Raw genomic sequence first — 16,651 nt, forward strand, 5'->3', positions numbered from 1 at the left:
CACTGGATACAGGCACACCGCTTTCAGTGTTGGCTGCTTGCTACTTGTCTTCAGTTTATCTTTGGAAACATTTTGTTTTTCTAAAGTGGTTCACTTCACTCACCGAGCGAGTCACCGTGCTTGCTTAGTTACTGGCAATCAACAGAATGGTGAACTTGGTGAAGGCTTGGTCAACGAGCGAGATGGGAGACGAGAGAGAGAGAGCGAGAGAAAGAGAGAGAGAGAGAGAGAGCGAGAGTGCGCTCGCGCTGCTGCGCGACCCATTACCCATAAGAGACAATAGTGATCTATTCTAAATGTTTTTGTTTTGCCTGGCTTTAGCCAAATGAACACAGCACAGGATTGTATAATGTTGAATGATTTATGTTGGTTTATAAAATATTGTGTCCTGCAGTTCAGAGTCAGACACTCAGGTTTGTGATTGATTGATTACTTTAGTTGAGAGATTGTAGGCCTACACTTTAAATAAATGCTGCGCAAAGCGGGGCTGTGGGTGCAGTACAGACACTCAGGTTTTTGATTGATTGATTGAATTCTTAAAGTTAAATAAATGCTATTTAACGGATGTAAGTGTTGTTATTTTCTTTATTCAGCTATTGTGAATTGTTGTTAAATCAATCAACACATAATATCGCATAACAGGATAATAAACCTACTGTTCAGTTTTACTATATAAAAAATGTATTATTTTATATTTGTTTTGATAAAAAATAACAAATAACATAAGCCTAACCTAACCTTACCTTACCCTAACCCTAAAACCGAAATAAAGTAATAATAAAACGCCCAAAAACGTCCACAATCATGTGGACCCGACATGTGCCCCCCCCCCCACTTTTCAAATGCCCCCTCAGTCGTTTCATCCTGGCCCCGGGCCTGCCAGATGTAAAGAGTTGAAACGCCCGGGTTTAAGTAACCGTATTTTCCGTATTGTTCAATAAAAAGCATGTTAATACGACTTGCGGCCATTTTCTCATAGAGTTATAACGTATCAGTGTTGCAGTACACCTTCCAACCGATAGGGTCACGTCTTTGAAAGCATATGAAGGAGATTTTAAGAAGATAGCCACCGATAAGATTAAAATGCTTTTTCATTGCTCATATTCTATAAGACCCACCCGTTTCAACTTGTTACATCCATGGCCAAGGGGTTAGTACTTTACATTTGACATTTGAACGTTTATGTAGATGTACGGGTTGTAAAAGAAGAACGTGCCAACACCAGGAAAAAGTTGCGCTATGACCTAGCTGTAGAATACAACCCTCGTAGACGTATTTATGATTTTGTCGTTTTCAATATACGAGAGTTGTAGGGTAGGGTTCACGCCCCATGGACACAGGGACTTTCTGCACTATGCCCCGTAGACACTCCAAACATGTACAAATTGAAAATAAAGGTGCTTACCCATAAATTCCAAATGTTAACTCTCGCTACGGGGTAGTAGTTTAATGTAATCATCCATATCTTTCAATAAAAGAAGTGTTTTAATGCCGTCTGTGGCCGAACGCCATTTTTTCTCCCTCGTTTACTTCCTATGTACATTGAGTGTAATTCCGGGTTTCACCAGATGGGCGCGTCACTACCCATCACTACCGCCCATTGGGAACTTCCGACAGAATCAGCCACAGGTAGCATTAAAACACTTCTTTATTGAAAGATATGGATTATTACATTAAACTACTACCGCGTAGCGAGAGTTAACATTTGGGGCGTGGGGGTAAGCACCTTTATTTTCAATTTGTACACGTTTGGAGTATCTGAGGGGCATAGTGCAGAAAGTCCATGTCTCCATGGGGGCGTGAACCCTACAACTCTCGTAGATTGAAAATCATAAATACGTCTACGAGGGTTGTATTCTACAGCTAGTGGCGCACATGAGTAAATCATGTAAGATTCAGTCAGTAGAAGAAGAACAGCAACAGTACACAGAAGGAACAACAATGGCGGATCATCATCAGACAGAGAGGTTCAGTGATGTGTTCTAAACCCTTTAAATGTGTGTTAAAGCTCCATTAAAGCAGTGTTTGTACTGATCTGATGTGTGTGGAGGGATCGGCGGCATGAAGACGAGCGGCAAGCCGCCCTGCAGTCCCTCTGTGTCGGCCTCCTTTCAGGAGGAGCTGCTCTCTACCATCCATGGAGCCTTCCAGGTACAATACATATACTTAGATTACTTTATGTGTTATTACAGTGTCTCTAACCTTTATACTAATAAATACAGTGGTGGGAAAAGTTCTCACATGTTTTACTGAAGTGGAAGTATCAATACTACAATGTAGAAATATAGTTAAATAAGTTAAAAGTCAGCTATTCTAAATTTGCTTGAGTAAAAGTACAAAAGTATTGGTATCAAAAATGTACTTAAAGTACCAAAGTAGAAAGTTCTCATTAAGCACAATGTCCCATTTCACAAGTTTTCAAATGTATAAAATGTCTACAAATATTTTGAAAATAGCAGATCTACAACACTGTGCTTAAGTACTTGAGTAAATGTACTTAGTTACTTTACACCACTGTTACAGTGTGTAACAGCCTTCCAGGTAAATGTAACATGACTATGTTACCAGTGGTGGAAGAAGTACTCAGATATTTTCATCCAGGTAGTATATGAGACTGTTACTATTACTACTCGGTTTGTTTATTTGTTAGGATCCCCATTAACTGTGCCCTAAAGCATTGGTTCTCAAAGTGGGGTCCGGGGACCCCCAGGGGTACTTGAGGGGGTTCCAGGGGGTCCCCAGCTAAATGATGGATAGGAACCAAATGGACCCTTATGGGTTTGTAACTCTGAGAGTGTACAAATGGAACCAAATGGACCCTAACGGGTCCATTTGGTTCCATTTGTACACTCTCAGAGTTACATTAACATTGATTTTACAATATAAATTGGGGTCCCAGGGATAGAAATGTCATTAAATGGGGGTCCGTAGCCCTAATGCATGTCAAACTGGGGGGTCCTTGAAATTAAAATGGTTGAGAATCACTGCTAGAGAGCCGTGAAAATCTTATCTTATGGGGGTCCCTGGCATATCTTTTCAAATGGGGGTCCGCGGACTAATACGTGTAAATTTGGGGGTCCTTGACATTGAGAACCACTGCCCTAAAGCACCGCTAGTGTTCCTGGGGTCCACATATAAAAACAATACATAAAGAAAAAGTACATTAAGCTTTATTGTCCATATCCAAAATAAATTGAAGAACACATAAGAGTAATTAAAATGCATTCAAAACAATCTAGAACATCCTACACCAAATATTTCCCCAGGTGTCTCTTTATCATCCTTTTGAATAGTGATTTCTGTGTCCCTTTGATCATTAACAGTGGCAAAGAATTCCATGTTTCCTTTTCTACTGTATTTTACTGTGGCTTCAAATAATGTGTGTTGCCTTGTGAAGTGGAAACTGGCCTTGTGTTGCCTGTCTGGCGGCATATCTTATGTATATTGTTGTATATGACTCTACATTGGGTTGATGAGCTTGTAGATCTGCTATTTTTGAAAAATCGTGAATATTTTTGCAAATCTTTGAATATATATACTGTTTTTTTCAAAGCGAACATTTTTAACTCAAATCTTTGCTGCTGGTGGGTTCTACAAATGTCTTCTAAATCCTAACCATGTTGCTATAATATCAGTGGTTTCTCAAGCTTTTTCATGTCAAGGACCCCCAAAATGATATGTATTTGACCACGTACCCCCATCTCAAAATACGTTGTTCCAGCCAGGGACCCCCCCAGAAGCTAAGATTTGAGTTAAACATGTTCGCTTAATTTTCTTTTATATATTCAAAGATTTGCACACATTTTCACGATTTTTGAATAGCCAAAGAGATCTAAAGTGACACAGATGCGTTCCCGTATTAAATGGCTTAAAAGTCATTTTGTCTTTAACTTTTCTAAATGGAAGTGCATGGTGTTGAGGTTGGTTCTATACGTTAGAGAGCAAGCCGTGCTGCCTTCTCCTGCACTAATTGGAGTTTTCTCAAAGAAGGAGTTCACCCAAAAAATGACTTATTTTCTATCAGTTGCACACCCCATGAAGCCTTGAATTCATGGATTTATTTTAGTTTTTTGGCATTCCTAAGACAATAATTTGATGACCGGGTGTGTATCCGGTAGGAGACACAAATAATCTACTTTGTGTCTCCTACCGGATACATTAGCTGGTAGGAGACGGGAATCAAATTATTAGCTTAGGAATGCGACAAAAACAAAAAAAGAATCCATGGATTCAAGGCTTTATAGGGTGCATGTGCAATTGATAGAAAATAAGTCATTTTTTTGGGTGAACTCCTCCTTTAAGTCTTTCTTTGTGGCATTCGACCATATTATTTGACAGTAATCAAGCTGTGAAAGAACAAGTGTTTACATATTTAATATGACTTCAAGAATCACTTTATTTGTCAGTGTCCCTATGTTCTTACATACATAAAGAATATGAAATAAATAAATACCCCTCAGCCACTTGCAGACAGTGCAACATAAAACATCAAGCCTACAGTATCTAAGAAACAAAAACAATACCAGAACAACATAAACATAGGTGACTTTGTGTCGGTGGTTCTCAAACATTTTCATGTCAAGGACCCCCAAAATTGATCTATATTTGGCCACAGACACCCATCTGATAATGTCTTGTGCCCAGGGACCACCAGAAGAGAAGATTTGTGTAAAATTATTAAAATTACTAAATTATTCAGAATGTTCCAAACATTTTCGATGTTGTTCAAAAATAGCAGACCTTCAAGCTTGTAGATCTGCTATTTTTGAATAGCCAACATATAAATAAAGTGGTTCAAATGATTGTTATGCTGTATTATTTAGCTGGTGCCCCTGGAACCCCCTCAAGGACCCCTGGGGGTCCGAGAGACTGTGGAATGCCCTCCTTGACCACTTGAAAATGGACAAAAAAAACTACCCTTTTTAACAAAGCATTTTCTTAGGTTTTTTTTTTTCATGTGTTTTTGTATATGCCTTGATTTGTAATTAGTTTCTAATCTCCTGTTTTATACCTCAAATAGGTGTTATGATGTTGTCGTTGTTTTTTTTTTACTTTTTACTACATTTACTTTTTATGCCATTGTTTTTAAACCCTGTAGCACTTGTAAAAATGTACAAATATATATTTTATTATTATTATTATTATTATTGTATAGTGTACTACAAATCCCTTTGTACACCCTAAGAGTTATGCAGACCTCTGAACGTCAATCGTGGTGATTGATTGATTGATTGATTGTACTGGTGTCTGCATAGTGCAGGATGCCGCTGTTTCTGCTGTTACTGCTTTGTTGATAGTGTAGCGACTAGGGCTGTCACCATTACAAATTTAAGTTGGCAATTAATTGCCACACAAATAATTGCAATTAACGATTTAAATGTGTTTTTGGCATTGAACATTGGAGCATATTAATATTTTTTTTAATTTCCTCCATAATCACAAACTGCACAGCGCAAATATGACAAATAACTTAGATATACAAAGAAATTACTGACACATTTGATAATTTCATATAAAAAATGTTAGAATAGCGGAAAAGTTGATCTACAAGCTTACAACACGTCACTTTTGTGACGTGTTGTAAGCTAGTAGAACAACTATTTCTGCTATTCTTTTCTGCTATTATTAGCTTTTATAGCTTTTATTAATATGTTTTAAGCTATTATTTCTGCTATTCTATTTCTGCTATTTTTGGAAAATGTTTGAAAATGTAATGAAACATTTTTCAACATGGAAACGATTATGACCATTATGCAAAATAATTTGCGATTATCTCAAATAATTGCGATTAGGTGATTATTATGTAATAATTGTGACGGGCCTAGTTGCGACAGCCGCAAAACACCCGGCCGTAACTCGCTCCTCCAAGGGAGCTAGCTCTCTTGGCGTTGCTTGTTGCCTGCCGGTCTGCCAAGCTGGAGACTGGGGTTCGATTCCAGCTGGGGTCGCGAAACTCTATTTAGATGGTGGTCCGTGGTCTCATACATAATTAATATGGGGGGTCCTTGACATGAAACATGTGTTGAGAACCACTGATCTAATGCAGGGGTCTTCAACGTTTTCAGGCCAAGGACCCCCTAGCTGAGAGAGAGATGAAGCAGGGACCCCCTCCTCTATATTGTATAAAATTGTGTTTCAGATTAAAGTTTTTTTTTTTTACTTAGTCTGCTATTTTTTTCCCTCTACACCTATAACCTCTTTGCCAAAAATAGCCGATCTACAAGCTCTCAACGCCTCGCAGCGCGAGGCGTTGTGAGCTTGTAGATCTGCTATTTTAGGCTAATGTTCCCCTCAGAAAAATAATTCTAGGGTTCCAAGTGGTTCATGTAAAAAAACGAAATCCTATCACACAAAGATTTGGTGGACCCCCTGTAGTAGCTCTGAGGACCCCCTGTTGAAGACCCCTGATCTAATGTAATGTAATGTAACGTGTCCTCTCCCTAGGTGGCGGTAGAGATCACGGTGCTGGAGGTGACCAAGCTGCTGGCCCATAAGATGGGGGACCTGAGGGGACAGGTCCACGACACGCAGCAGGAGAATGACAGCCTCAAGCAGAGGCTGCAGGAGGCCGAGGAGCAGCTGGAGCTCATCAGAGGCTACATGGGAGGAGGAGGAGGAGGAGGAGGAGGAGAGGGCGCTGTGACTCCTACCGCAGGAGGTCCTTCTGGTGGTCCACAACCCGGTAAGACCTCCAGCAGTATCATCCTGGAGCAGACCGTTTATGCATGGTGTTGTAGGATACTGTAATGGCATTATGATTGGGTGTGGTTCAGTGTTGATTTCGTCGACTAAAACTATGACGAAACTATGTCGACTTTTCACTGACGAAAACTAGATAAAAACTACATACAAACTAAGCTACGATGACTAAAACTATGACTAAATATATCGACCATTTCGTCAACAAATAAAAACTAGACTAAAATGTTAGTGAGGGATCTAGTGGAGAAGAGATCCAGTAGAACTAAAAGACAAGACATTTTATGTTTGGTTGCGCTCGGGTGACGTGCTCTGAAAATAGCAGATCTACAAGCTCACAACGCGTCGCGCTGCGACGCGTTGTGAGCTTGTAGATCTGCTATTTTCAGCATGCAACCAAGTGTAAAATCAGCCATTACGACGCCATCAAGGCACCGCCAACATACATTATATAGTCGATTAAATTAACTGTGGATATAGTCGACTATATCTTATGATATTTAGTCGACTAAAACTAGACTAACAGTAAAACATTGCTGATGTCTAAAATATGACTAAAACTAAAAGACTATGACTAAAACGAAATCAAAATATGCTGTCAAAATCAACATTGGTATTGTTGTTTATGCATAGAGCAGGATACTGTAATGGCATTATTTATAATTGGGTATGGCTGTTTTATGCATAGTGTATTAGGGGTCGTATCCACAGAAAACGCCTTTTTTGAGCGGGCAGTGCCATGTATTTCTGTGGTAAAGACGAGCTGGTGCAACGCTCCTCTTCCCAGTGGCCAAGCATCACGCTTCAGCGCCCCCGTCGGCCGTCCTCTTTGCCCGCGGCGCCCTGGACACTTCTAGCTGACAATAGTTCAACTCTTTGATCCTTCAGGGAAGTTCAGGCTGTGTCTGTCAAGCCGGTGACTTACGACCCGACGTTGAACACCTCTGTGTGTAACCACTTTTAACCATTATTTTATACTTTGGCTATTCAAAAAATGCAGATCTACAAGCTCAGACCTTGTAGATCTACTATTGTTTTTGAAAAAAACATGAACATTTCTGCAAATCTTTGAATATATATATATTTTTTATAGCGAACGTTTTGAACTCAAATCTTTGCTTCTCGGGGATTCTACAAATGTCTTCTAAATCCTAGCAGTTTTTATTTAAAGTTATGTTGCTATAATGGGACCCCCCAAAATGATATGTATTTGGCCGTGGACCCCTATCTCAAAATATTTTGTTCCAGGGACCCCTAGAAGCAAAGATTTTAGTTAAAAATGCATATATATATATATATATATATATATATATTCAGATTTGCTAACATTTTTACGATTTGTTTTTCAAAAATAGCAGCTATGAGCTTGTAGATCTGCTATTTTTCAATAGCCTAAGAAATGTAAAATGACACAGAGATGCGTTCCCGGATTGAATGGGTTATATTTCAGCGAAGCTATTTGTGCTGATAACATAGATCAGGACATTTGAGCAACTCCTCAGCTCAAACAGCGTTTTCAGTGAGACACTGAGACCCTTTTATTGTCACTATCATAACCCATTCAAACCGGGAACGCATCTGTGTCATCATACATTTCTTTGGGCTGTTCAAAAATAGCAGATATGCAAGCTCATAGACGCGCAGCAGGAGAAGACGCGCGGCACTCGGTGCCGTGCTATGAGCTTGTAGATCTGCTATTTATTTAGAAAATGTGTGCAGATCTTTGAATATATATATATTTTTTTTTTAAAGTGAACATTTGTAACTCAACTCTTTGCTTCTGGGGGTCCCTGGATGAAAATATTTTGTGATGCTGGGGTCCGTGGCCAAATACATATAATTTTGGGTGGTCCTTGACATGAAAACGTTTGAGAACCACTGATAATATAGCAACTTAACATGGCACCCCCAGAAGCAAAGATTTGAGTACAACATTTTCCATTAAAAGAATATATATATTCAAATATTTGCACAAATGTTCAAGATTTTTCAAAAATAGCAGATCTACAAGCTCATAGCGCGGCACTCGGTGCCGCGCTATGAGCTTGTAGATCTGCTATTTTTGAATAGCCAAAAGAAATCTAAAAATGACACAGATGCATTCCCGGTTTGAATGGGATAATCAAGGTATTTTGGTCAGAAACATGGTGGTGGTTGATGTTTGTCCATACTGTATATCTTATGTCCCAGCAGTGCTGCTGTCCAGCAGAACGCTTCAGAACACGTCGTCCGGCTCTCAGGAGGAGACCATCGTCCATCATGCTCTACACGGTCATCAGGACCTGAAGACGGAACCCCTGGCCGACCCGGACACGGGGGGCTCGGAGGATGAAGACGGCGGAGGGACGTTCAGGGAGATCTGTGCTGACGGAAGGGTTCTGTCCCAGCAGTATCCTCCTGAGACCTCCTCTGTTCATCACGACCACCTGCCTGACCACGGTATGGAGGACTTTTATTTATTTTATTGTATTCAAAATAAGCGAGGCGATCACACGCATCAAATGCAGAGAGACAGTGTCGTCGTGCCTCAAAGAAACTATGGATCCCAGGTAAACCAAGAACCTAGCATCTGTCTAAACCAGTGGTTCTCAACCAGTGGTCCTGGAGGGGTTTCCAGGGGGTCCCCAGCCAAATTACTAATTAGGAACCAAATGGACCCTTATATGTCTGTAACATTTGTACACTCTCAGAGTTACATGAACACTAATGATGATGATACAGTGTAGATTGGGACCCCCAAGAAATCAAAACGGTTGAGTCCCTGGCATATCTTTTCAAATGGGGGTCCGTGGGCTAATATGTGTCAATTTGGAGGTCCTTGACGCGAAAAAGGTTGAAAACCACTGGTCTAAACTATAGAGTACAGAAGTCCTGACGTCACTCGTTCATCCCCTGGGTCGTAGAAGTAATTTCTCTATGGAGAATAACATTGGGTCATCTTAGAATCGTCTCATATAAGAATCGTGGTCCAAAAATAAACAAACTGTCTCGCCGATATTGTCAGGGAGGAGGTTCTGTATCGTTTATGATAGTCTGTCACTCATATTTGATACAGTCTGTTTCTGGCGAAAATTTAACTAATTTGGCGGAAGTAACATTAGCGTTTTCTCACCGTCAGTTGATGCTTCATATCCATAAGAGTCAAACCACCGGATCATTTGTTTATTTTTGGATCACAGTTCTTATCTGATGCGATATTAAAGGAGAAATCCGGTCATTTTAAGTGTTATGTTTGATGTGTGTCAAATCACTTACCAACGTATAAATGAAAATCGCGTAAATCCACAGAGCCCCCTATCGACCCCCACCGTTGTCATTGTAGGAGGATATAGAATAGCCCAAATTCGCCTATTTTAACCAATGCAAAGTCTGTTTTTTTGCTTCTAGTACTCATTGTTGAGTCCCATGATAATGTAACAGGCGCTAAAACTCCCGACAAGCTAACGGCTAATAACAAACGAGCTAACGCTGGGGCTGCTTATCTCTCTGAATGGCAGCCCCAGGTTGCCAGGTCGGGAGAGAAACCAGCAACCAGCATTAGCTCGTTCTGTTATTAGCCGTTAGCTTGTCGGGAGTTTTAGCGCCTGTTACATTATCATGGGACTCAACAATGAGTACTAGAAGCAAAAAAACAGACTTTGCATTGGTTAAAATAGGCGAATTTGGGCTATTCTATATCCTCCTACAATGACAACGGTGGGGGTCGATAGGGGGCTCTGTGGATTTACGCGATTTTCATTTATACGTTGGTAAGTGATTTGACACACATCAAACATAACACTTAAAATGACCGGATTTCTCCTTTAAACACGTCTATGGGAATTCAGAATGGGGGGGGAAAAAAACGTGACCCAGGTAGGATGTGTGAATTATGTCAGACTTCGGTGCTCTATAAACTCAAAATAATAATCTGTACATTGAAACTATAGGATACCGGGTAAACAACGAACCTAGCCTCTAGCTGTTCAAACAACATGCCTTGTATTGAATTTCCCATTGGTGTAAAGTAACTAAGTACATTTACGCAAGTACTGTAATTAAGTACAATTTTGAGGTATTTTTTACTTTACTGAAGTATTTTCAGTGCTTTTACTTCTACTTGACTACATCTTAGAGGCAAATAGTGTGCTTTTACTCCACTACAATTATTAGAAAACTTTAGTTACTAGTTTCTTTGCAGATATAAATGATTATATTATAAACTAAAACCACTTCAGCCCTATTTTATACATAGGCTATTTGAAAGGCTATTTTATACATAGGCTATTTGAAGATAGCCTATGTATAACGCGGCGCAACACGTTGTGAGCTTGTAGATCTGCTATTTTCAAACATCTTAGTACTTTTACTTTTGATATTCACTGACCCTGTTCTGTTCTGTTGTCCCGTCCCCTCCTACAGAACCACAGGAACAGATGTCCGGGGTTCGAAAGACGGAGAGCGTCAAACCGCCGTCGTGTCGAGACGCAGCGTTCCAGCTGGGCGACGTCGTAGCCGTGCCGCCCCCCCGTCCCCCCCGAGGGACAGAGGACAACCGGTCCTGCAGTGTCCGTCCCAGAGGGACGACAGAGGACAGGGCCTGCAGCGTCCAGCTGGTCCGGATCAAGGAGGAGAAGACGCTGGAGAAGGAAGGCGTGGCCGAAACAGACTGCTGCTTCGACTCCATGGAGGACGTGGAGGACTTCGGCCCGGACAGTCTGTCTCTGGTCCAGTCCAAGATGCTGGAGGAGTGGAAGCCAGAGATGCTGGAAAATAATAACCTCCAGGACCTCCAACACCAACACCCAGACCCCGTGGCTCCTGGACCCAGCTGTGCTCTGGGTCAGTAAGAACAGCGTTTTGAATTAACCCATTAAGACCTGGAACGCATCTAGCTGTGAGCTAAAAAGCATTATTTTACACTTTGGCTATTCAAAAATAGCAGATCTACTATATTGTATATCTGCTATTTTTTTTTTAACCGTAAAAATGTGTGCAAATCTTTGAATATGTATTGTTTTAAAGCGAACATTTTTAACTCAAATCTTTGCTGCTGGGGGTCCCTGGAACACAATGTTTTGAGATGGGGGTCCGCGGCTAAATACATATAATCTTGGGGGTCCTTGACATGAAAAGGTTTGAGCACCACTGATATAGAAACATACGTTTTTTTCGGAATACTGTTGGGATTTAGAAGACATTTGTAGAATCGGCTTCAGGTCTTAATGGGTTAACTTACAAAAGGCACCGTTAGACCAGACAATGATGTAAGACCCTGCTTGAAATATTGAATCATGGTGCGTGTCATGTGGGCATTATGTAGGAGCGTGAATGCCCCCGCTGGGCTCTCCTCCCCGATCTTGCGATTACTGTGACCTCTACTATTCCTTCCGTTTTGGGGAAACAACAGATCCCTTATCTGACGACGTCACACCAATAAGAACCGGTATGCGGGCGCAGGCCGGCACCAAATGAACCCCACCGCTCATAAGATGCTGTTAAAGTGGTCTCTGCACTCGCGTGTAAAAATGCATCCCATTAAAACTTTCAGAGGCTGTTTTTCTCCCAATTAATCCTTGGTTTCTGTTGAGTATAAACAATAATGGCAACTCAAAGCAGTTGTCCTCCAAACCACACCTCCTGTGGCTGTCATCAGACCAGAGGGAGTGCTCTGTGATCATGGCACAACTGTAAATATACAAATCACAAAATATTTATAATAAAGTATTAAAACCTCAAGCTAAGAAGAGCTTCACACAACAATAAAATCAATAAAGCTATGGGAGCATAATGCAAGGAGAAAAGGTGGTTATTAAGCCTAGACCAGTGGTTTTCAACCCTTTTCATATTAAGGACCATTATTTACAAGGCATTTGAGCCACGGACCACCATTTGATGAGATTTAGACTCTTAGACCCATTTTGTCCACAATTCCTGTATTGATGTTGGTACCATAGAAGAGCCTACAGGCAAACGTTGATCAAAATAACAGTTCTTTAATTAATGCAGATGTTTAACCCATTAAGACCTGGAACTGTGTCATTTTTAGATTTGAGCTAAAAAGCATTATTTTACACATTGGGCTATTCAAAAATAGCAGATATACAAGCTCATAGCACGGCACCGAGTGCCGCGCTACGAGCTTGTAGATCTGCTATCGTGAAATCGTGAAAATGTGTGCAAATCTTTGAATATATATATTTTTTTAAAGCGAACATTTTTAACTCAAACCTTTGCTTCTGGGGGGTCCCTGGAACAAAATATTTTGATGGGGGTCCGCGGCCAAATACATGTCATTTTGGGGGTCATTGACATGAAAAAGATTGAGCACCACTGATATAGAAACATACGTTTTTCAGAAAACTGTTGGGATTTAGGAGACATGTAGAATCGGCTTCAGGTCTCAGTGGGTTAACAATATAACTTTACTCTTGAGAGCGTAAAATGAAACGGGTCCATTTGGTTTCATTTTACACTCTCAAGAGTTAAAGATCTATAAGGGTCCATTTGGTTACCAACTCTCCATCATTTAGCAGGGGACCACCTGGAACCCCCTCAAGGACCACTGGTGGTCCCCAGACCACTGGTTGAAAACCACTGGCCTAGACTAAAAAATATGTCCAAAGAGTCTGCTTTCCTAACAGCTGGAAGGAGAGCAATCCTAAGACAGGGGGCACGATGTGTGAATGCTCTGCCCCCAACTGTCCCCCCCCCCCCCCCCCCAAACCCGAACCTTGTCACTATGAGGTAACCAGCACCTTGGGAGGGTAGTCGTCGTGAGCTTGTAGATCTGTTTTCACTACATTTGTGCGACACCCGTTTGATGAAGTTGGCCATTAATTCATGAAAATAATGTACGATTTCTTTCTCCCTCTCATTGCAGACCTCCCTCAGCTCAGTGGGGGCAGCAACGCTCCAGACTTCTCCTCCTCCTCAGGGGAGTTCTCCAGCCTCCTCCCTCCTCCAGGGGAGATGGCTCCTTCCTCCTCCTCCTCCTCGCCACCACAGGTGTATGGCGTTCACGTCAGGGCTAGCGGCCGTGCCGGCGGACGCAGCGATCCCACGGTGGCGGCGAGCAGCCTTCACGTGTGTAAGCTGTGTGGACAGGCCTTCCACGCCCCCAGCCTGCTGCGTAGACACTATGGACAGTGTCAACAGACCCTACTACAACAACAACAACAACAACAACAACACCAGAACCAACAGCAGACCGCTCGACAGCAAGCCGCGTCCACAAGGTTTGAATTGATTTGATTCATTCGATGTTATGTTGACTTACATGTTCCTCACAGAAAGAAAAATGTCAAGGATAGAAAACACAAGAATGTCAGAGGCTTATATCCCAGTTTTTTGATTGAATACTTTATCAGCAGTTTGCATTTCATTGTAGTCCTCTCTCACAGTGACACATTTCATTGTAGGCCTCTCTCACAGTGACACATTTCATTGTAGGCCTCTCTCACAGTGACACATTTCATTGTAGGCCTCTCTCACAGTGACACATTTCATTGTAGCACACCGGAAACGGAAGTCAATGTCAATCGAAGATTTTCGTTCCCATCCGCCGCCGGTCTAAAGCTTCCCCTAATCCGCCATTATCTCGGTGTTGTTTTTCTCCACAACGCAGGATCATAAGGTATTTAGCGAGGTCTGTGGCGACGTGAAAGCTGAGGTGATGATTGACAGGCAAAATCCCTCAACAGTGACACCCGCAGGCAAAGATTTCTTTTTTCATTGCAGTTGAAAAGGCTTAAGAAATGTGAGAGAAAAACACCTGCAATGGCTCACTGGAGTGGAATTTTCCGTTAAAACGTTTTATACACGTTTGAAGGACCATGACAAAGACTTTTAATGTGTGGTGAAACTGAATGTCATGAAACCTTCTTTTATGAACGTCAGTCAATTATGGATTACTTTCTATAATCCACTTAAATCGATCAGTTCAATGAACTTTTGGATGATTGGTTGTTTCCAGGCCCCAGGCCGCTGCCGCTGGCGGCGCCCCCCAGAGGACCAAGGTGGCGCTGTACCCGCCGGGCTGCAGCCCGTTCCGCTGCACCGTGTGCAACCGGGACTTCAACCGCATGGAGAACCTGAAGACGCACCTCCGCATCCACACGGGCGAGCGCCCGTACACCTGCTCCGTGTGCACCAAGCGCTTCCGCCACTCGGGGGCGCTGAAGAGGCACTTCCGCATCCACACGGGCGAGAAGCCGTACGCGTGCGGCCAGTGCGGCAAGACGTTCCGCAACTGCGGCGGGCTCAAGTTCCACCAGAGGTCACACAGCAGACAGTGGGAGTATGGCAACGTTCACTGATTTTTCAAAACTTTTTTAAAACTTTTAATTTGATTTTTTAACCCTTTAAAGGCCGGGAACACATCTGTGTCATTTTCGTCATTTCTTTGGCTATTCAAAAATAGCAGATCTACAAGCTCATAGATCTGCTATTTTTTTTGCAAATTGTGCGAATCTTTAAATATATATATATATATATTTTTAAAGTGAACATTTGTAACTCAAATCTTTGCTTCCTGGGGGGGTCCCTGGAACAACACGTTTTGAGATGGGGGGGGGGGGGGTCCGCGGCCAAATACATATAATTTGGGGGGTCGTTGACATGAAACGGTTTGAGAACCACTGATATAGAAACATACGTTTTTCAGAAACTTGTTAGGATTTAGAAGATAATTTGTAGAATCCCACAAAAGCAAAGATTTGAGTTAAAAATGTTCGCTTTAAAAAAAAAAATATATATATTCAAACTAAAGATTTGCACAAATCTTCACGATGAAAATAAATAAATTGCAGATCTACAAGCTCATAGCGCGGCACCGAGGGAATCTGCTATTTTTTTGAAGAGCCAAAGGAATCTTAAAATGACACGAATGCTTTTTTTTGGCTTTTATTTGACTTTATTTTCTGCTTTATTTGCAGCACAGCTCCCACAGCAGACAGTGGGAGTACACCAACGTTCACTGATTTTAAACCTTTTTAAAAACAGCTTTTTCTTTCTTTAAAAAACATTTTTCCTTTGGTTTAATTCATCTAGACCGGGAAAGAATCTGTGTCATTGTATAGATTTCTTAGGGCTATTCAAAAAAAATAGCAGATATACAAGCTCATAGCGCGGCACTCTGAGCTTGTAGATCTGCTATTTTTGTTTGAAAAATCTTGAAAATCTTTGCAAATCTTTGAATATATATTTTGTAAAGGGAACATTTGTAACTCAAATCTTTGCTTCTGAGTGACCCTGGAACAACATTTTTTACAAATGTTTGCTTTAAAAAAAAAATCCCCCCAAAAAATAGCAGATCTACAAGCTCATAGCGCGGCACTCTGTGCCGCGCTATGAGCTTGTAGATCTGCTATTTTTGAATAGCCCAAAGAAATCTTAAAATGACACAGATGTCTTCCCGGATTGAATGGGTTTTTCCTTTTTTGTTTAATCGACTTGAGATGGCAGAGACAGCAGCGATTGATTAATACTTTTATTATTCCAAAAACTATTAGGCACAGTAAAACATTTAGGCTAAAAGCTTAACACAAACAAGTCAGTTCAGTTCATCAACAGAGCATAGAATATGAACACATGTCATCAACACATACACATAGCTGTGTTTACAGAGGAGAAGGCTGCACACACAGGGCTGCAACTAAACAGACATTATTTTATTGCCCATTATTCTGTTTTTTTTTTTCACTTCATTGAATAATCCAGAAGCATGCTTTTTTAAATATGCTTTTTTATATTAGTTTAATACAATTTTGAAGATTTTGGCGAACATTTTCAAAACATTTCAAAAATAGTAAAAAAAAAAGAGCAGATAACTACAGTACACTATTGTCACTATAATACACAGTATAATCGATTTGTTGCAATACATAAAAATTCTAAAAGTTTCTTGATTATTCACAAAAAAAGCAATGGATAAAATAATGGATGAGTTGCACCAACACCTCTGGTTCTGTGT

General features: G+C 41.0%; 2 protein-coding genes across 4 annotated transcripts in view; one reads left to right on the top strand and one right to left on the bottom strand.

Moving 5' to 3' along the window:
* LOC311034806 (uncharacterized protein) overlaps positions 1 to 16,651 on the bottom strand; it is a 313,846-nt gene that overhangs the window by 174,355 nt on the left and 122,840 nt on the right. The gene's annotated exons all lie outside the window — the stretch shown is intronic.
* On the top strand, positions 1,923 to 15,667 carry LOC311035538 (uncharacterized protein). Of its 3 annotated transcripts, XM_084043812.1 has the most exons (7): positions 1,923 to 2,151; positions 6,445 to 6,682; positions 8,890 to 9,138; positions 11,101 to 11,520; positions 13,562 to 13,916; positions 14,654 to 14,956; positions 15,620 to 15,667. In XM_084043812.1, exons 1-7 carry the CDS (start codon positions 2,062 to 2,064, stop codon positions 15,657 to 15,659), a joined length of 1,695 nt encoding a protein of 564 aa, XP_083899938.1. In that variant the 5' UTR covers positions 1,923 to 2,061; the 3' UTR covers positions 15,660 to 15,667. The 3 variants fall into 3 exon arrangements, with proteins under 3 accessions (XP_083899938.1, XP_083899937.1, XP_083899939.1); XM_084043811.1 differs by lacking the exon at positions 15,620 to 15,667 and having other exon boundaries at positions 14,654 to 15,085; XM_084043813.1 differs by lacking the exon at positions 15,620 to 15,667 and having other exon boundaries at positions 8,893 to 9,138; positions 14,654 to 15,085.

The sequence above is a fragment of the Gymnoscopelus microlampas genome (genome assembly GCF_963454915.1).
Source record: "Gymnoscopelus microlampas genome assembly, chromosome: 19".
Taxonomy (NCBI): Eukaryota; Metazoa; Chordata; class Actinopteri; order Myctophiformes; family Myctophidae; genus Gymnoscopelus; species Gymnoscopelus microlampas.

What these genes read in the sequence shown, in the direction of transcription:
- LOC311035538 (XM_084043812.1), top strand. Translation starts at nt 2,062, where the DNA reads ATGAAGACGAGCGGCAAGCCGCCCTGCAGTCCCTCTGTGTCGGCCTCC. An exon ending in TTCTGGTGGTCCACAACCCG is followed by an intron (nt 6,683 to 8,889) that starts GTAAGACCTCCA and finishes CTTATGTCCCAG; the next exon opens with CAGTGCTGCTGTCCAGCAGA. An exon ending in CGACCACCTGCCTGACCACG is followed by an intron (nt 9,139 to 11,100) that starts GTATGGAGGACT and finishes CCCCTCCTACAG; the next exon opens with AACCACAGGAACAGATGTCC.